The sequence below is a fragment of the Rhinatrema bivittatum genome, chromosome 1, assembly GCF_901001135.1.
Source record: "Rhinatrema bivittatum chromosome 1, aRhiBiv1.1, whole genome shotgun sequence".
NCBI classification, from domain to species: domain Eukaryota; kingdom Metazoa; phylum Chordata; class Amphibia; order Gymnophiona; family Rhinatrematidae; genus Rhinatrema; species Rhinatrema bivittatum.
Window position 1 is genome coordinate 363,131,176 of NC_042615.1, and position 22,016 is coordinate 363,153,191.

The 22,016-nt window shown below is 42.8% G+C and overlaps 1 protein-coding gene across 2 annotated transcripts in view; it reads left to right on the forward strand.

Moving 5' to 3' along the window:
* UBA6 (ubiquitin like modifier activating enzyme 6) overlaps window positions 1-22,016 on the forward strand; it is a 370,281-nt gene that overhangs the window by 315,015 nt on the left and 33,250 nt on the right. For both annotated transcript variants that reach the window (XM_029600749.1, XM_029600742.1), the window contains exons 27-28: window positions 4,375-4,446; window positions 19,749-19,866. In XM_029600749.1, coding sequence (XP_029456609.1) covers window positions 4,375-4,446; window positions 19,749-19,866 — 190 coding nt within the window. The remainder of the gene's footprint in view (window positions 1-4,374; window positions 4,447-19,748; window positions 19,867-22,016) is intronic.

Below are 22,016 nucleotides of genomic sequence, written 5' to 3' on the forward strand. Positions count from 1 at the left end.
TTGGAGAACAAATTAGATTAAGGCAAGGAGCTTTGAGGCATAAGTGTCAGTGGTCTTCAGGAATAATGGGAAATGGTTCAAGGAAGAAGGAAAGTCAGAAAACGTCTACTAAAGAAAAGGATAGGATTTATCAGGGAATTGATAGATGATAGCTAGCCATAGATAGTGGAGTGAATACGTGAAAGGACTGGGGTTCCAAAAACGTGGTATTGAGGAAAAAGGGGTTGAAACCTGTAGGGGGGGATTAGCAATCTGCCAGAGCAGCCTACCAAAGAAAGCAGTGTATGGAAGAAAACATAACCTCCATGACAGAGAGCAGAAAATGAAGCAGAGTTTTCTCAATGGGGAAAGCTAGCTCTATCAAATTGAAGGTGGTAGGAAGGCAGGGAAGTTTGTTGCAAATAAAACTAGCATATCATAGGGAACATGAGAGTGGGAAGAGGATAGGTATAAGGTTTGTGGGGTAACAGATTGTTTAAACTGGGTAAGAATTGACTTCAAGCACCAGGATTAGGATATATAGCTCCAGCTAAGACATGAGGTGGAGGATTTTCTTCAATTTGTTTTAAATATGCCACATGCTAACTCCTAGTCCTTCTATTATCCGAAAGAGTAAATAACCGATTCACATTTACCCATTGCAGACCTCTCATGATTTTAAACACCTCTATTATATCCCTCACCTTTTAACATTGCTGGTAATCGTTTTGCCGCCTTTCCACCTTTCTTAATGTATGGAATACATCTGGACTGTGCTTCTAGGATGGTATTTTTTAATAATGACCATGCCTCTTGCACACTTTTTACTTTTGTACCTGCTCCTTTCAGTTTTTTTCTAACAATTTTTCTCATTTTATCAAAGTTTCTCTTTTGAAAGTTTAGCACTAGAGCCGTAGATTTACTTACTGTCCCCCTTCCTGTCATTAATTCAAAGACAAACCTTTCCCAGTAATCCTTCTGTTATGTCACTCACAAAAATGTTGAAAAGAGCTGGTTTAAGTACCAATCCCAGAGGCACACTGCTAGAAATGCCCCCCCCCCCCCCCCCCGAGAGAACTCCATACAAAAGGTGCACAATTTATAAGTCTTGTGTGTGGAACTGTGTCAAATACCTTGATGAAATCCAAGTACTCTATGTCTGGCACTCTCCCTTGATCCAACTCTGTAGTCACCCAATACAAAAACAATTGATCAGAGTCGTCTGACAAGATTTATGTCTGGTAAAACCAATGCTGCCTCAGATTTTCCAATCCATTGGATTCCAAAAATTGTACTGTCCTCTCTTTTAGTAGTGATTCCATTAAATTTTCACACCACAGAGGTCAGAGTAACCGGCCTTAGTTCCCGGCCTCCTCCTTACTTCCAATTTTATGAATAGGAACCACATCAGCCCTTTTCCAGTCATTCAGAAATACTCCAGAAGAAGCATTAAACATTTTAGTACCCTCTGATGTATCCCATCTGGCCCTATCGCCTTATTTACTTTGTTTAGTTAGCTCCTCACGAACACACTGCTCTGAAAATCTATTTGTTTTATGTAGTCCTGCTCCAGGACCTTCCACAGTGAACACTGAAAAGAAATATTTAAGTAATTTTGCTTTTTCCTCCTCAGCTTCTACATATTCTTCCCCTTCACCTTTGAGTCTCTCAAAATGAGATTCACTTCCTTCTATCACTAATATATCTAAAAAAGACTTGTCTTCCCGTTTTACCATATCTGCTGTTTTTTTCTTTTATTAGAATTTTTACACTCCTGACTACTTTCCCATCTTCTCTTAATTTTTCCAGATATATTCGCCTGTCGACCTTCTTTCTGTGATCTCTTGTAGTTTTTTTTAATGGTAACCTTTTCGGCTTTCTTTAGAAAACCATAATTGCCTCTTTTTCCTCTTCCCTTTTATTTACTTTCCCAACAAAAAGATTAGTTGCCTAATGATATCTCCTTTTAGTTTTGCCCACTGCCCTTCTAATTCCCCTAGATTTTTCCATGCAGCTAACAACTCCTTGAGGTACTCCCCTCATTTTGAGAGTTAGTTTTCATGACGTCTAGGATATTTGTCTAAGAATGATCCTTAGTCTCTTGCGTCCTATTAAAGCCCACCATCCGATAGTCATTGGCTTTCTTATGATGATCCACTACAACATCAGAAATACTGTCCCCATTGGTAAGCACCAGGTCCAGTATTGCCCCCTCCCGTGTGGGTTCTGTTACCAGGTGATAGAACAGTTCTCTTTGCAGAGACTCCAGGATCTTTCTGCTTCTAGAAGATATTGTAGTTAGGATGTCCCAATCAACATCTGGAAGATTGAAATCCCCTAGTAGCAGCACCTCCCCTTTCAGAGCAATCCAAAAGGTTTTCCAGTCTTTTGCACTGAGTACCACATGTATGATTAACTAGAATGGTGAGAGGTTTAAGTGTGCGCTAAGTGCAAAATGCTTCTAGCCCTCCGAGAATTAACAAAAAAAGAAATGGTGCTGATCTAAGTTTATTGAATTTTCTTGTTGTATTGATTTATGTAGCCAGAATGTACTGATCTCATGATGCATGAAGGAACATGAGAGTGGGGAAACTTACTAGGTTGAAATATTGTTAGGTGTTCACAACCATGGCAGCTGAGAGATGTATGCATGTCGGTATGAATGTCCATATATAATGTATGAATGTCGGTATATAAAAACCTTTAAATAAAAAAAATAAATAAATGCAGATGAGCTGCAGCCTCCCCAGTAGAACCTTGTACAAGCATCACACTGATTCATATGTAACATAAATGCCTGGATAAAGAGAGAATTTTTTTTTTTTTTTTTTTTTAAAGAATTGGCAGTTGTGACCCTTATGAAAGGGTCACACCTTTCAGTTACCAAAAATTATGCAGTCTTTAGGTTCATTTTATTTCCTGTTAGAGTAGGGTATTTAATCACAAATGGAGAAAACTAGAGATGTGAATCGTGTGATCGATCGTCTTAACAATCGATTTTGGCTGGGGGGGAGGGAATCTGATCGTCGCGGTTTTGTTTTTTTTTGAATCGTAAATTGGGGGAGGGCGGGAAAACCGGCACACTAAAACAACCCTAAAACCCACCCCATACGGCCGGCGCCATTTTGCAATACAGCAATACGGCCATACGGCTGGCGCCATTTTGCAATACGGCCCGAGTGCAGGGTGGTCGCTCCCGGACCCCCGCTGGACTTTTGGCAAGTTTTGTGGAGGTCAGGAGGCCCCCCCAAGCTGGCCAAAAGTCCCTGGGGGTCCAGCAAGGGTCCGGGAGCGATCTCCTGCGCTCGTGACGTCGGGGAACAGGAACCAAAATGGCGCCGGCCATTTTGGTTCCTGTGGCCCGAGAATGGAAGATCACACCGGGACCCCCCCACTGGACCCCAGGTAATTTAAAACATTTGGGGGGGGTTCGGGAGGGTGGGGGATTTATTTTAAAGGGTCGGGGTGGGTTTTAGGGTTGTTTTAGCGTGCCGGTTTTCCCGCCCTCCCCTTTCCCCTCCCCCGATTTACGATTTTTGACGTTAAATCAGGGGAATTCCTATTGTATTGCGCCTCTAACGATTTTTGACGATTTAAAATATATCGGACGATATTTTAAATCGTCAAAAAACGATTTACATCCCTAGAGAAAACTGTATATAAAACCTAGACATAGCAGACATCATCCTAGTTTCTTCAGGCATTGGTTTTCATATATTACACTGTCATTACTTGTAGTTTGTTCTTTCATAGGAGTGAAGTTAGAGCTGTTGCTATTCACTGAAAAACAAGATTGTGCGTAGAATGCAACATTAAATCATAAAGAATTTTCTGCCTCCATCACTTAACATCAGTGTGATTATTGGATTATCTTAATTTGCTTGTAGCTATTCATGTATTATATTTCAGTGATTAAGTGACTGATGCATAAAATTAATTTAGCATGGAACTGTACTGCTTTTAGTAACTGTGCTTTTACAGTATAGTTGTTGATCCCTCATTTATTGTTTTATTTTCATAATGAAAATAGCTCCTGGATAGCTTTTAAGTTCTAAGAAATCAAAACTAGTGTTTAAGATCTCTAAATGCACTGAATTTAATTTGCTGTAAGCACCTTCATATTTCAGTAACTTAAAATTAAATTCTGGTAATGAATTCATAACCTCATAAGTAACATTTAGGTAAATTAGTTTGGGCCATAAAAAGAATTTTACACTAAAGTTATCTTAAAATGTAACATTTGAATCATTTATATTTGTTTCTTTTCAATTAAGTTTGTATTCCTGATTATGATGGGGAGTCTTAACTTTAAAAAAAAAACAAAAAAACAAAACAGAAAACCTTTGCTGATGTTCTTGTTATATTATTCATGAAATTGTCTATTTTTTTAAACAGGACATGACAGAAGAAGCTATACAGAAAATACTATCAGAAGTAACAGTTAAAGAATTTATACCATCTAACAAAGTATGTTTTTATTATAAAGTTTTAGTTTGTCTCTTGGTGATTTTTTGTTGCTATTCTGTAATGCTTTTCTGCAGAGGTAATTGGAGAGAAAATGTTTTGATGTGCTGGTGTAGTTATGAATATGAAGTAGCAAGTCAAATGATACATAAATGCCATACTAGGTCAGATGAAATATACAAACCCAGCATCCTATCTCAGACTGTGGCTAATCCATGTCACAAGTACCCAGCAATATCTCAAAATATAGGTCCAATCCTCCTCACTCATAACCAGGGAGAAGCAGTGGCTATCCCAAATCTTCAGGGTTTATGGACTTCACTAAACCCTTTTTAAACCCAGCTAGCCTAAACGTTTTCACCATATTCTCTGGCAATGAGTTCAACAGTTTGTTTAATTTATACGCCAAGTGAAAAGATACTTTCTCCAGTTAGTTTGACAATAGCTTCATAGAATGTCATGGTCCAGTTAAAGTAAAGTGTTCCCCAAAAGGCAGAGGTAGTTAACCTTTCACACGTCAAGAGCTATATAACCAGAATTCATAGAGGCAGAGAGCCGCCATGCCTTTCATGGACTGGCAAGGGATGACCTCCATCCCCCCTCCCCCACCACACACACACACAAGAAAAGGCCTACTTGCTGTCACACACACACACACACACACACACACACTATTATGCAACTATTCACTCAATGAGTGTCTCCCCCTGCCCCAGTACTGCTGCAATTGGTATACAGACTCTCTAGAATGCTCATTGATGCCACAGCCAGTTGGCCACCCCTGTGCTAGCAGAATACCTCACACATGCAGAACACACAGACCCTCACCAGATATAGAACAAAAGAGACCATAAAGTAGAAGTAGAAATGTGTAGACAAAAACTAACCTGGAAACCACAACAAGCCTGACTGTATTATGCAATGCAACAATGGAAAAAATAACCACCACCATTCCTCATAAAACAAAATCAAGAAATATAAATCATTCATAATAGTAAAACCATACTAATTTAAAAATATGTATTTCAAAACAGCTGACAAATAGAAAATCCAATAATTAAAAACCTCACATAACTGTTTTAATATTTCAAAAAAGCAGACATATCAAATAACACCCAAAAATGTAAAACTAGTAAAGATTTTAAAAAATCTCCTGCTCTCCATACCTAGGATCTTTTGATGGTCAGTCATCTTGAGAATGTTGTGGATTGGGGGGAGGAGGGCCACACAGTCTTTTTATCCTTTCTTTTTCTCAGACTCCTACCCTTACATGTGTTCATTCTCTCAAACATTCCCCACATGCCAGCACACATGCAGACAGGCATTCTCGCATGCACGCAGACATAGGCAGGCTCGTTCTCTCTCACACATACAAATACAGGCAGGCACTCATTGTCAAACACAGGCAGGCAGGTACTCTCTCAGTGCCTCATTTTCTGCTGCAGTGGGATGGGTTCCGCAGTGGCCTGGCTTCTTTGGCTGCCACAGGATGGACTCTATGGCGGCCTGAACAACTTCTTTGGCCCAGCCAAACCTGTTTTCAGTCGCCACCTTTCTTTTGTTGGGGTGGAGAGGATGTGGCCATCAAGACAGGTAACTCCTGCACACTGCAAACATCCCCCTTCTGTGACAGACGTTGTAAACTTAGATCTTCTGCCCACAAGCTGGCTACTGAGAAGGGAAAGGATTGAAACGTTCAACAGGCAGAGACGGTCAGTGGTAAAGACCAGATTTCTCTTGCAAGCTGCAGTTTGTGCTCTAAAAATCCTTATGCAGCTCATGAGTCTCCGGTTGGGCACCCCTGCCCTAAGCTCTAAGTCAGGGGTCAGGAACCTTTTTGGCTGAGAGAGCCATAAATGCCACATATTTTAAAATGTAATTCCATGAGAGCCATACAATATGTTTAAAACTAAATACAAGTAAATGTGTGCATTTTATGTAAGATCACACTTTTAAAGTACAATAAGTCTCTGAAAATATTACACCAAGCCTTAAGACACCAATACATCTCCTATTAGGAAAACGGACCAAGTCAGGCTGCTATAGAGTCCTACACAGAAACTACACGCCAGCAGAAAACCTCACCTGAATCACGTGCTGTCCCTCACCTAACATAGAATAAAGAGACCAAAATGCATAACAAGAAGCATGCAGAAAAAACTGAATTGGAAACTGCAACAAGCCAGAGTCTCTGTATGCAGTGTAACAAAGGAAAAAAGAAACATCACCCATCCTTATAAAACATATCAAGAAATATAAAATCATCAGCAGTAAAACTGTACTAACAAAAAGAACATATTTCGAAACAGCTGATGAGTGGAATATCCAATAATTAAAAACTCATATAAAACATTTCCAGATACCAACAAAATATTTCAAAATAGCAGACACAAAGACCCAGTATTGAAAAATAATAAGGATACAAACATTTTTTTGCTCTGCATACCTGGGAATGTTTGATATCCAAGTGTCCTGAGATTGTTCTGAATTAGCAGGAGGCGGGGTGGTTTGCTTGGAACTTTCTTCTCTTTCAGTCACATACCAGCGCTCTCTCTCACACTGGCTCTCAATGACACACCTATACACACATGCTCTCAGTACTCACATATACACATGTTTTTTCTCTCTCACTTATATAGGCTCTTAATTACACATTTACACACATGCTGTCTATCTTTTCACGCTTACACACACAAAGGCTTTCAATCACATAAATACATGCTGTCTTTTTCTCTCACACACAGACTCTCATTCACATGCTTACAAACATGTCCTCTCTTTCTCTCATTTACACACAGGCTCTCAATCACATACTCACATGCTCCCTCACCTAAATCAGCTCTCAATCACACACAGACACACATGGTCTCTCTCTCATTTAAACACAGGCTCTCAATCACATACTCACATGCTCCATCACCTAAACCAGCTCTCAATCAAACACAGACACACATGATCTCTCTCTTACTTATACACACAGGCTCTTAATCATACATACACATGATTTCTCTCACACACAAAGGATCTCAATCATACACACATACTCTTTCACACAAACAGGTTTTCAATCACAAACTTACACATACAGGTTCCCAATGGTAAACTTACATTCATGCTCTCTCTCTCACAGGCAGGCTCTCAATCACAGACATACTCTCTTTCACATATACAGGCTCTCAGTCACAGACATACTCTCTTTCACATATACAGGCTCTCAATCATTCACATACATGCAATCTCTCACTCACACACACAGGATCTCAAACACACATGCTTGTTCGCTCATTCACTCTCTCTCTCCCCCACCCCGGGAACTCATGGCAGCAGCAGCCTCCTCCCAACGCTAACCTCCTTCATTTTCAGCCCTCGCGGAGGCGGAGTCCCATCGGTCGCGGTTGAAGCTCTTCATTTTCCTCCGAGCCGCGCTGCAGTCTTCTTTTCGTCGGACACTAGCGTGGCCTCTTCTTCCTGCGCACGCACCCGATGCTCACCACTTCCTCTTCCGGGCCGCGGGGGGCGGGAAGAAGAGAGCACGCCAGTGCCGCTGACTCCAGCTGTCCTGCCGCATTCAGCCCGGGCTGACAGCATTTTAAGCCCAGGCGGAGGAGGACCGGGGAGCAGCTGGGTCAGTGGGGGACTGGAAAGTGTGGCGACACTTGTCTGCGAGCCAGATGCAGCCCTCAAAAGAGCCATATCTGGCTCGTGAGCCATGGGTTCCCGACCCCTGGTCTAAGTTGATCATGAAATAATGTTTTTCACATGTGAGGGGAGCTGTGGGCTTTTGCCTGGCCAAGGGGAATTGTTTAGTAGAATTGGCTGCACAAATCGTCATCACTTGCCATATTCAGTATAAAGATGGGCATCTACGGTGCGTCAGTTTTGTCTGTATTCTGCTTCCCTGTGTTTCACCCCATGTTACCAGATCTTAACCATTTTTCATGTTTCCCTGGACTTGCTCGCTTTTCCTTTTTTTTTTCTAGCCACTATTAATTAATTTGTGAGCATAGCCTATGTGTTCATAACTAAGAAATCTCATTTTCCTTTAGGCCAGATCATTTAATAGGATTCTTTCACCTTCATCCCATACACTTTTGTATGAGGTTATGTCCTTCCGACTAATCTTCAGAAATCTTCTACAGTGCTATATTTCAAGTTCATTTATTATCAGGATCTCAAGTACAAATCAATTTCCCTTCCTTATTATGTAGGATTATCCATTCAGTAGCCTTTTCTTTAGTTCTAAATTCCTCTTAAGAAAATCCTTACACTCCAACAAAAAAAGTTTTTTGCATTGTCAGTAGTCATTTTTTTCTCACAGGACAAGCAGGATGGTAGTCCTCACATATGGGTGACATCACAGGATGGAGCCCAATCACGGAACACTTTTGTCAAAGTTTCTAGAACTTTGACTGGCACCTACTGGGCATGCCCAGCATGGCACTAAACCTGAAAAAACCCGTCCAGAAAAGGCATCAACCCTTTCTGCGACTAGGTCACCGAGGCAACTCTCACCCAGACGGGTATCGGGAGCCGCAACTCCGCCTTTAACAGTGGTCCCTCCGGCTATGCCTCTGCCTCCTTCTTCCCTTCCGGAGCCGGGGCTGCTTGCTCCCGGTCTCCGTGAAGAACTGGACCGGATGGTCCAGGAGGCCATCGATAAGGCGATGCACAGGCTCCAAGTTCCCCTGGCACCAATATCTGTGCCGGCCGTGGAACCGACCATCGATCCCATTCCGATAGCATTGACACCGCTGCTCTCGAAGATGGACGCGCTTATAGCCGCTTTTCCACCAATGGATCCTGGGTCACCGATGGCTCCGGTGCCTTCCCCGCTTACCCTGTCATCGGGTGGAGAAACACCGTTCCGCATTCCTCCATCAGGAGTTTTGCCGATGCCTCAACCATCGATGCCGATGCGTCCATCGGCGCCAATGATCCATCCATCAATGCCCTCGATGCCTGCACCGGTGCCCTCGATGCCTTCATCGGTGCCTCCAGTTCTTCCCTCAATGCCTTCAGAGCCTAGACCAGGACCTTCAGGAATTCTCCCGTCCTTCTCAGGTTCCTAGGGGGACAGGTACTGATTCCTATGATACCTGGACTGATGATTCATCTCCAGACACCGATGACTTGCCATCGCCACTTTCTCCTACTGAAAGCAGGAAGTGTTCTCCTCCAGAGGACCTATCCTTCATAAATAAGAGGAAACTGGACATGACTTATAACACTCACCAAACTAATTTTTTTTTTTTTAATGAAACTTTGTTACAGTAAATTAACGGCATCTGTTTAAGAGTTTAGAATTCCAGAAACTGTATTCAACACAGTTTTTGTGCCCTATTGTAAACCGTTGTGATGGCATCCGCTTAACGACGGTATAGAAAAGACTTTAAATAAATAAATAAATAAATTTTGTGAAGGGAATGTCTGAATTGGTTCCCTTCCTATTGCAGATTGAACAAGATGACGGGCATCAAATGATGGAGCTGTTACAATTCCTGAATGCTCCCAAGGAAATAACCTCCATCCCTATTAACCAGGTTATTTTGGATCTCCTCAAAAAGAACTGGGAACACCCTGGTTCTGTGGCTCCAGTCAACAGAAAAGCTGATACCACTTATATGGCCCAGTCAGCCCCAGGATTCCAGAAACCTCAGCTGGATCAGCAATCTATGGTTGTAGAATCTGCCCAAAAGAGGGCAAAAAAGATCAAAACCCCACTCTTCCTTTCCCCCAGGTAAGGAACAGAAATTCCTGAATGCCATTGGTCGGCGTATTTTCCAGTGATCAATGCTCATCTCTCGGATCGCCTCTTACCAGCTGTATATGACCCAGTACAACAGGCTCTTATTCAAGCAGATACAGGACTTTGCAGAGACCCTTCCTCAGCAATTCCAGGAAAAGCTTCAAACCCTGGTACACAAGGGTTTTGAGGCAGGGAAGCTTGAATTAAGATCCTCTTATGATACCCTGGAAGTGGTGTCGAAGATATCTGCAACTGCTATTTTGGCAAGAAGATGGGCCTGGCTTAAGTCTCCAGACTTGCGCCCTGAGGTACAAGTCAGATTATCTGATCTGCCCTGCATAGGAGACAATCTGTTTGGCGAACAGATTCAGCGGACAGTGGCGGAACTCAAGGAGCATCATGAGACCCTTCGCCAGCTCTCTCTGATGCCCTCTGGCTATTCATCCAACAGCCATTCAGGAAGGATACTAAAAAGTCATTCTTCCGTCCAAAGAAGTCCTGTCCACCACCGTCTAGAACTCGTTCTACGAGACCTTTCCAAAAGGCCCAGTCTCGTCAACCTCATAAACAAAAGCCACAAGCAGCAACTCAGCCAGAGAGCAGCAGCCAGTTTCCATTGCCTCAGATACCAGTGGGAGGTCGATTGTGCCATTTCAACAACAGGTGGCACACAATCACTTCAGACCAGTGGGTCCTTGCCATAATCTTTCAGGGTTATCACCTGAACTTTCTCTCCATCCCACCGGACTCCCCACCTCTACTGACGTGGAGAACATGCGACCACTCACTACTCCTGGAGCAGGAGGACTCCCTCCTCCTCCAGTACAGAGCAATAGAGCCAGTGCCCTGCTCCCATCAAGGCCTAGGATTCTAATCCCCAAAAAATCAGGCGGCGTTCATCCAATTCTGGACCTACGTGCCCTCAACAAGTACCTCCACTGAGAAAAGTTCAAGATGGTAACCATGGGTTCCCTCCTTCCTCTTCTGCAAAAAGGAGACTGGCTCTGCTCTCCAAGATGCGTACACACACATTGCGATAACTTCATCTCCTCGCAGGTTCCTGAGATTTCTGGTAGGCCCCAAGCACAGAGTACTACCATTCGGCCTGGCATCTGCACCACTAGTCTTCACCAAGTGCCTCATAGTAGTAGCAGCCTTCCTCAGGACTCAAAGTGTTCATGTCTACCCATAGCTAGACGATTGGTTGATCAGGGCTCCACTCAGCAAGCTGCTCTGTCGTCCCTACATCTTACTTTACACACTCTGATTTTGCTAGGATTTCTCATCAACTACGCGAAATCCTGCTTAGTCTCATCTCAAACTTTATCATTCATAGGGGCAGACTTGGACACCTTGCAGGCAAAGGCATTTCTGCCTCGACAGCGAGCTCTCACTCTCATCTCTCGCACACCAGCTACAGTCTCAGCACCGCACGACTGCACGCCATTTCCTTATCCTGCTGGGACACATGGCGTCCTCAGTACAGGTTACCCCAATGGCCCGCTTGGCCATGAGAGTCATGCAGTGGACTCTAAGGTCACAATGGACTCAGTCCGTCCAACCTATATCGACCACTGTCCACATCACCGACTCACTTCATCAGTCTCTAACCTGGTGGCAAAATCAGATCAATCTCCTCTAAGGCCTGCCCTTCCAGGCTCCAGACTCTCAAATAATTCTCACCACCGATGCTTCCAACTTCGGCTGGGGAGCCCATGTCGCCAATTTGTAGACACAAGGAACTTGATCTCCAGAGGAAGCCAAACACCAAATCAATTTCCTGGAGCTGCGAGCAATCAGATATGCTCTCAGGGTGTTTCAGGATCACCTTTCCAATCAGGGCATACTGATTCAGACGGACAACCAGGTGGCCATGTGGTACATCAACAAACAGGGAGGGACGGGCTCCTTCCTACTGTGTCAGGAAGCTGCACAGATATGGGCGGAGGCCCTCTCCCATTTGATGTACCTCAAGGCCACCTACTTACCGGGAGTGGACAATGTGTTGGCGGACAAACTAAGTCGCGCTTTCCATCTGCACGAGTAGACCCTCAACTCCACAATAGCGGACTCAATATTCCAACGTTGGGGTTATCCTCGCCTAGACCTCTTTGCGTCACCTCAAAACCGCAAAGTAGAGAACTTCTGCTTTCTCACTCGCAGCCAACACTCTCAGCCAAGAGATGTGTTCTCCCTCTCATGGTCAACCACTCTCCTATATGCATTCCCTCCACTTCCACTTCTATCAAAGACTCTCGTGAAGTTACGTCAGGACAAGTGATGCATGATCCTGATAGCAACTCACTGGCCTCGCCAAGTGTGATTTCCAATATTTCAGGATCTCTCCATTCGCAGGCACATTCCCTTGGGAACGGACCCACTTCTGATCACTCAGAACGACGGGTGCCTACGCCACCCCAATCTTCAAGCTTTGTCCCTGACGGCCTGTATGTTGAAAGGTTAATTCTTCAGCCACTTAACCTTTCGAAGCCAGTTTCCCATGTCTTGATTGCTTCACGGAAGCCTTCCACGAGAAAGTCTTACCTCTACAAATGGAACAGGTTTACGTCATGGTGTTCTTCTCAATCCCTTGATCCCTTTACCTGTTCCACCATAAAGTTTCTAGACTATCTATGGCACTTGTCAGAATCAGGTCTAAAAACTTCCTCCATCAGAATGCATATCAGTGCGGTGGCTGCCTTCCATAAAGGTGTCTGGGACGGTCCTATGTCGGTACAACCCCTCCTATCCTGTGATCTTCGCTATCTCACATGGAAAGTGATTTTTCTTTTGGCAATAACATCTGCTCGCAGAGTTATTGCCCTAAGTTCTTACCTAAGGTAGTATCGGAGTTTCACATTAATCAATCCATTATACTACCTACCTTCTTTCCCAGGCCCCACTCCAATCCAGGAGAACAGGCTCTGTATACCCTTGACTGTAAACGGGCTCTAGCGTTCTATCTAGACTGAACAGCTGCCCACAGGAAAAGCACTCAATTGTTTGTCTTTTTCCAATCTAACAAGTTAGGGAAGCCTGTGGGTAAGCAGACTCTCTCCTCCTGGTTAGCGGACTGCATATCTTTTTGCTATCAGCAAACAGGCATTCCACTTCAAGACCGTGTTAAAGCACATTCTGTGAGGGCCATGGCAACTTCAGTAGCACACCTACGCTCAGTGCCGCTTCCTGACATTTGCAGGGCTGCTACCTGGAGTACTCTCCATACCTTTACAGCCCATTATTGCTTAGACAAGGCCGGAAGACAAGATTCCATCTTCGGCCAGTCTGTCTTGCGCAACTTTTTCACAACTTTGACGTACCAACACCCTTCCACCTTTCCGTTAGGGTTCAGGATGCCCTCTACCAAATTTCACCCCAGTCCTTGTGCCTCTTGCACATCTTGGGTACAGTTGGGGCAATTCTCTGACATCCTCAGCTCTATACTCACCCATATGTGAGGACTACCATCCTGCTTGTCCTGTGAGAAAGCAAATGTTGCTTACCTGTAACAGGTGTTCTCACAGGACAGCAGGGTGTTAGTCCTCACGAAACCCTCCTGCCACCCCGCGGTGTTGGGTTTGTTACGTTTTCTTATTTTATTTTTTGGCACTTCCTGTAGCTTTAAACAAGACTGAAGGCTGCAGGTTTAGTGCCATGCTGGGCATGCTCAGTAGGTGCCAGTCAAAGTTCAGGAAACTTTGACAAAAGTGTTCCGTGATTGGACTCCATCCTGCGATGTCACCCATGGCACTTGTCAGAATCAGGTCTAAAAACTTCCTCCATCAGAATGCATATCAGTGCGGTGGCTGCCTTCCCCCCGAGACTCGAGATTGGGCTCTTTAAATCTAAAACCCTGCAGGTCTGCCTCATCTACGCCCCCCCCGGCATTCTGGAACAGGACCCGTCCCCCCTCATTGAATACATTACTAACAATATAAAGCCAGACACCCCAGCAGTAATACTCGGAGATTTCAACCTCCACGTAGACATCCACCCCCTCACCACATCCTGCGAAACCCTACTTGTCTCTCTCAAAGCCCTGGGCTTTAAACAGCTCATCACCAATCCCACGCACAAAGCTGGGCACACACTCGACCTCCTTTTTGCTAATACTAGCTTCTCTACACCCCATGCACCAATCACCACACCCATCCCCTGGTCCGACCATTGCCTCATCAACGCCCAGCTCAACATCAACACCAACATAAATGCCTCCAACACCAAATCACACAAAAAGACAATTTCCTACCATAGACCATGCTCCTCAGAAGAACTCTCCCAAGCCTTCAATAACGTAAGTGAAAACCTCGACCTCACCAACCCAGATAATGCTCTCCTGTCATGGGATAAGCTTACTGCTGACATAGCCAACAACATCTGCCCCACCATCCACAAAGTAATAAACCCCAACCAAACAGAAAGAAAACCATGGTACACCTGTGAACTCAAAAAATTAAAACAAGACCTTAGAGCCAAAGAACGCTCCTGGCGAAAACAACCCACCCCCACACTCAAAGTAGCCTACAAACACACCCTACACCTATACCGACAAGCAACACTCCACGCCAAACGTGACTTCTATGCAGCAAAAATTCACAGCTACAAATTCAACCCTACCGCCCTATTCTCCTATGTAGCAGAACTCACAAAGTCCACCACTCCTTCCCCCCAGGAAGATAATAGCATAGAGAAATGCAATAAACTAGCAGATCACTTTAAAAACAAAATCACCAACATTCTCAATCGTCTCCCCCCCAAACCCACTCACATCGACCTCCCACCCACCACCAACAACATTAACCTCACATCCCTTGATCTCACCACTACGATGGAAGTCAACGCCATCCTAAAAAAGATGCGGCCAGCCACCCACATCGCCGACAACATCCCATCTAAACTCCTCCTCACTATCCCTTCCGTCATAGCAAGACCGTTAGCGGATATCATAAACTGCTCCCTTACCTTCGGGACGGTTCCCGACCCGCTTAAACTCGCCATCGTAAAGCCCCTACTAAAAAAGCCCACCCTCGACCAAAATGATCCAGCAAACTACAGGCCCATCTCCAACCTACCTTTATTTCTAAAATTCTGGAGAAAGTGGTCAACACACAACTTACCGACTTCCTAGAAGATAACAACATCCTCCACCCCGCCCAGTACGGCTTTCGCAAAAACCGAAGCACGGAAAAGCTCCTACTTGCAATAACAGACACCATCCTAAAAGGCATGGACCACGGCCAATCATACATTCTAGCCCTCTTAGATATCTCAGCAGCTTTTGATACGGTGAACCACAAAATCTTAATATCACGCTTAGCAGAGATAGGCATCTCTAACACAGCCCTATCATGGTTCTCCTCCTACCTTGACCACAGAAAGTACTTAGTCAAACTTGATAAATCCGAATCCACACACATTCCTCTTTCACAAGGCGTACCCCAGGGCTCCTCCCTTTCCTCCACCCTCTTTAACATCTACCTTCTCCCTCTTTGCCACTTATTATCCAAACTGGGACTAAAATTCTTCTTGTACGCTGACGACGTACAAATACTTATCCCCATCCAAAACTCCCTCAACGAAACCCTGCACTTCTGGGAGACATGCCTCACATCTATCAACGCCCTCCTTTCCAACCTACACCTTGCACTCAATACTTCAAAAACTGAAATCCTAATTATTACTAATCAACCCAGCTTATCCATTCACCAACTGCAACAGAACACTTCACAAAATCTCACACCTCCGTCCACTGTCAGAGATCTAGGAGTTCTCTTAGATACACAACTTAGCTTCAAATCCCACATCAAATCACTCCTAAAAGGGGGCTTCTATAAACTCCAAACCCTCAAAAACTTAAGCCTCTCCTCCACGCACATGACTTCCGTACCGTTATGCAAACCACTATACTATCAAAACTTGACTATTGCAACTCACTGCTAATAGGCCTTCCAGCTTCCACAATCAAACCCCTCCAAATCTTACAAAATGCCATGGCTCGCATCCTTACAAACTCAAGAAAGACTGATCATATTACTCCCATATTACAAAACCTCCACTGGCTACCAATCACCTATCGCTCTCAATACAAAACACTTACTATCATACATAACACGCTATATAAAAATAACTCCCCCTGGATCGAAGATATGCCACACTTCCACCAGGCCAACCGTCCTACCAGAAACTCCCTTGCGGGCACCCTCCACACCCCGTCACTCAAAATTGCTCACCTCACAAACACCAGAGCGAGAGCCTTCTCCATCGCCGGCCCCACCCTTTGGAACTCCCTCCCCACCGAGCTCCGACTAGAACCTTCACTTAATCAATTCAAAAAAGGAATCAAGACCTGGTTATTTAAACAGGCCTATCCCAACGCCTCTCAACCCTAGCATTTGACTTCTCCTCAACACTCATTATTTCCCTCTCCCTAGTACAGTGTCCCCCCGCCCCCCTACACACCCTCCCTCCCTCACCACCCCATCCATTTTATGGCTTCCTGATATTCAGTCACCACCTCTCCTTCCCATCGCCACCACCTGCCCCCTTGTACAGTTCCTACCCCCACCCCGCCTCCCCCATGCGCTTCATCCCCCACCCCGCGCTACCCCCCCACTCTGTCGCCTCTTGTATATAATTAATTTATGTCCAACCTGGTTAACCACATGTAATCTCATTTAATAACTGTGGCGCCCGTTGGCTCTACAGTAAAGTTGTCACCTTTTAACTTCCTATCCTTCCTCCATCTATCATTGTAATTTCCTTTCTCAGTTGTCTGTAAACCGACATGATGTTTTTTTTACGAATGCCGGTATATAAAAGTTATAAATAAATAAATAAATAAATAAATGTGAGGACTAACATCCTGCTGTCCTGTGAGAACACCTGTTACAGGTAAGCAACATTTGCTTTACTTCTATCAGACAGTTTTTCATTAGAAGTTATGATTGCTAAATTAATTCCCCCCATGAACCAGATATGGAAAGCAGAAAATTGTTAGGGGTATTTTACGTCATATTTTTCATAGAGATTGTATGTTAGTCTTGAGTATACTTCCCTGCCCTCCTTAACTTGTTCCATATTAATGCAATTAATCATTAATGAAGAGGCAAATGAAAGAATACAGAACCCTGACAAGTGACTCAACACAGCATCATAGCAAGATCTGTGAAATATAAACCAAGTGAATGAAATTGCCCAGTATCAGCAGCGGGCTTCAAGTAGATCATATTCAGTGTGCACCATTGTTCTTGGTAAACATCAGTGTTTCAGTGTACTACAGTGCCTTCTCAAAGTCCTCATACCCTTGTACATTTTTCACATTCTGCAGTCTAAAAAAAATACAAATCTAAATGCATCTACACAACATACTGTGTGCTTGCATTGTGGAAAAACTGTAGAAATGTTCCAAAGTAATTAAGAATAAAACAAAAACCCAGTCTTGGTTACATAATTTTCATACCCACTTGACTCCATACTTGGTGGAAGCCTTTTTAGCAGCAGTAATAACCATGAGTCATTTAGGATAAGTGTCTACCATCTTTGCACAGTGGGATGGTACAGTGTTTGCCCATTCTTCTTGACAGAAGAGATCAAGCTGGCAAGGGATTATCTGTGGTCTGCAGTCAAGTCTTACTACTGATTTTCTGTTGGGTTCAGATCTGAGCTTGCACTGGGCTACTCGGGGTCATTGGCTTTAGATTTGCTGAACCTTTCTTGCTTTTGCTTTGTGCTTAGGATTGTTGTCCTGCTATTTACTTATTTATTTATTTATTTATTTAAAATGTGTGTTGCCCACTTATAACATTGTGCTAAGCAGGTTCCAGAGCAGCATAGAATCCAGTAAAATACATAAAACATTAAGCATCAAGTCATAAGGTGAATCTTCTTCCCAGGTTTATGGCAGACTGGAACATGTTTTCCTCCATCTGTACTTTGTACCAGCCATCTTTCCCTCGATCCTCACAAGCCTTCCCACTGCTGCAAAGCATCCCAACAACATAATGCCACTACACTGCTTTACTGTAGGGATGTTATTAGAAGGGTGTTGTGCTGTTTGCTTTGTCACAAGTTGCTTAGCATTGGGTAAAAAGCTCCACTTTGATTTCACCAGACCACAAAACCTTATCTCACCTGTGTGCAGTGTCCCTTAAGTGTGTTCATTGCAAACATTATGCACATCATCATATGTTTTGGTTTTTTTTCTTCAGCAGTGGCTTCCTTCTTGCCACCCTCCCATATAGACCATGGTTGTGGAGTAATCTTGAACCTGTTGAATAATTAACATTGTTCTCACTCTGAGCCAGAGACTTCTGTAGTTCTTTTAAAAGTAATCTCAGGCCTCTCAGTGACCGCCTGCAGCAGTTTCCTTAATCTGAAACTACTGAATTTGGAGGGGCAGCCTGATTGCGGCAGAGGTGTTTCCACTTTACAATGATGGACCCCACAGTGCGCCAAGGGAGATTCAAACACCTTGAATTTCCTTATCTGTACCTTTTTGAATAACATGTAGATCAGTGAAACTTCTACTTTAATGTATTTTGATTTGTATTTTTTAGACATCAGAATGTGAAAAAAATGTACAAGATTGTGAAAATTTACAATGCACTGTATAACCTTTTCTGGAAAGCTATAGGATTTTGCTGTTACTACTAATTTTTGTAACACTACTAGACCTTCTGTCGAGATGGGGGTTAGAGTTATTTGCATATTTTGAGGATTCCTGATTAAGGACATACTGAGAGTAGGAGAATTAACTAGTGTGGCAGGTTTATGATCCTGTTGAGTATTGGGATCTTAAGTTTTTGGGATTGTCCTTCTGTGTAATGTTTGACTGACTTAGTTTATATATTCAGTTAGCTCATGCGTGCATATAATTTACAATAAGGTCACTACATAATGTACTATATTTTATCAACAAAACATCATAATGTATTTTAAGTTTTGTATGTTTCTGTGTAAGATGTATTGTTGTAACTGTGAATGTATTATTTTGTAAACCGCCTAGACTGATAGACTTCTACCCCATTGTGCGGTATATAAAACTTTTAAATAAATAAATAAAATATATAACTAACTTTAGAGTGGGATGGGGTACTAAGTGTTACTTCAAACACAGTATAATGAAGTGAGTAAGATATTTTAAAATATATTTTTGGCTTCTGTATGCCCCATCCTTTCTTTCATACTGCCATTAGTTAGGACTGTGAACAATGAGTTTTTTCTTTTTTTGCAGATAGCAATAATTAAAGGTCTTTGTGTTTAGAAGAGATACTATGTCCTAGTTTCTGAGTAAAACTGTGTCCTAGAGGAGTGAAATTTCCATAACTTTCCTGCCTATTGCAGCAGCACTCAAAAAATATACAGATTTGCAGTCCCATAGTTAAGACTTTGTAGAGGTTAACAACTATATATATTCAGTACGAGGTGTTACACAGTACATTTAACTTTCTTAAAAATAGATTGAATCCCTGACCATGATGTTGCAAAGTACCTATCCACATGCTAGCCTCATGATTTCCTCTGTCTGCTGCAAGTGTTTGACAGCTGTATAATTTTACAGATTGTGCAAACAGATGAAACTGCACGGAAACCGGACCAAATCCCAGTAAGCAGCGAAGATGAGAGATATGCCGTGATCCAGTTGGAAAAAATTATATGCTCTGGAGAAGCAACAAAATGTAAGCTTACAAAATTTGATTCTATTGTCTGACAAAGGTTTTGAAATGTAAATGTATATTGTATGTTATAAAAATGTTTGTTGTATAGGTAACTGTGTATTAAAATTCACAGAAAGCAAAGTAAACCACAGAATCTACTGACAGAATCCACTTTTGTATATATTACCTGAATGCGATGTAGAACTTGGCTGTGGAAACTTTTCAGGGCTACCCTAAGATGAATTTCTGTTAGGAGATAATGCAACCAATGAACAGCTAACCTATGTAACCTGGTAGAGCAGTGGACTGTGCACCAGGGAAGCCAGGATTCCAAATATCACTGCTGCTTCTTGGGTCCTTGGGCAAGCCACTTTGCCATTCATTGCCTTAGGTATAAACATAGATTGTATGTCCTTTGGGTATGGGGAAATACGTATAGTACCTAAATGTAATCCACGTTGAAGTGCCTGAAAGTAATATAAATCAAAATATGTGCCTATCCGGTATCAAAATAAATATAATAAACCAAGGCCTACCTACTAGCTGGAAATTTTGCAATCTAATTCAGATTGCCAGATTTCTGTCAGTTGAATATACTGAAATTCTTCTTGTAGGAAGATTTTTTATCTAGATTAAAAAAAAAAAAGCCTCAGTTGCCAAATTACCTGTGGTGTAAGTAGTGTTGAATGACTTACTAAGAACCCGTGTGATTTCACAGGATTCAGTTATGGTGTTCTCAGAGGGAACCACAGCAATCAGACTTTGACTAAAGTAGCCTTCAGTATTGTCCATGTGCTATTGCAGCTTTTCATAATGTTACTCCTGGGCAATTCACATCTGCACAGTGCAGAATATGCACAGAATTCCCTTCCTGCGAGGAATTTTCATATTTTGCGCAGAATTTGGAGCAAGGCCCAGCAGAGCCCATCCCAGCTGCAGCTGAAAACGACAGCGGTCCAGAATGTCAGCACAAGAGAGCCTGCTAACGTGTGTAAGAGAGAGGGGAAGTGTGCCTGTGGGGGGTGTGCATGAGAGAATGAGGGTGCATGTTTGTGTGTGTGAGAGAGAAGGAGCCTATGTGAAGGGCTGTATGAGAGAGGGGTTAAACTCTGAGTGGAGGGCTGGGGTATGAAGATAGAGTGGAAGAGGTTGAACCTGGAGCAAGAGTCCCTACTCCACTGGCTCAAACTCCTCCACACTCCATCTCCCCCCTCTTGCTCCAGGTTCAACCTCTTCCACTCTATCTACATACCCCAGCCCTCCACTCAAGAGTTTAACCCCTCTCTCATACAGCCCTTCACATAGGGTGGAAGGGACACACTTACAGTATACTTCTAGGAGAATTCTGCTCAAAATATTTAAAACTCTGCATAGTTGAATAATTTTTCTGTATTACCTTTTAAATTATTCAAAGACTATGATTAGATTATTTTGACCATTATAGAATATCTGAAGTTTAATCTGTCAAAAGAAGTCGCAGAAAAAATAAAGCAGCAACTTCCTGCAAGAAAATGTGGAAGAATCCTAACAATGCAAAAGTAGCAATTTCTCCTAGATTTTTGTTTATCAGATAAAATAAGCATAAGTACCACTGCAAACCCTTAAGCCATAAAAGCCTACTACTTCAGGAGCTGAATATTTTATGGACAGCTGTTATGTTTCTTCAGTTTTGTGTTTCCATTAAATTGTCAGCAAAAAGGTTAATATTATAGTCCTGGAGGGTTTCTATGCACAAAAATGTAAAATTCTGTGCAACTGCCCTCTTTGAAAGCAAGTAACCAGTTGAGATTAGGTCTGATCACAGTTGCTAGTGGCTGTGATGAAACCATGTAAAAAAAAAAAAAAAAGACATGGGTGGAAAAACTATGACAAAAAAAGTTTCAATAACAAATATACCTTAATATAAAGGCTTAAAAAGTGGAGGCATCAAACATGGAGCTTCGGACCATGTAATTTTACCAAAGCCAACCACCCAATGTTATATTCCAGTTCAATTCAAACAATTAGTGTAAAATATTTTATTTTTCAGTTTCAAATACATGATGCCAACAGTCAGTTTTCACATAGCAATGTTGAAATAATTGATACTTAGCTTCTGAAGTCCATTGTCCAAATGTAAACTGGTACAACTACAATGGGCCCATTGTGGTTGTCCCAGTTTGCATTTAGAT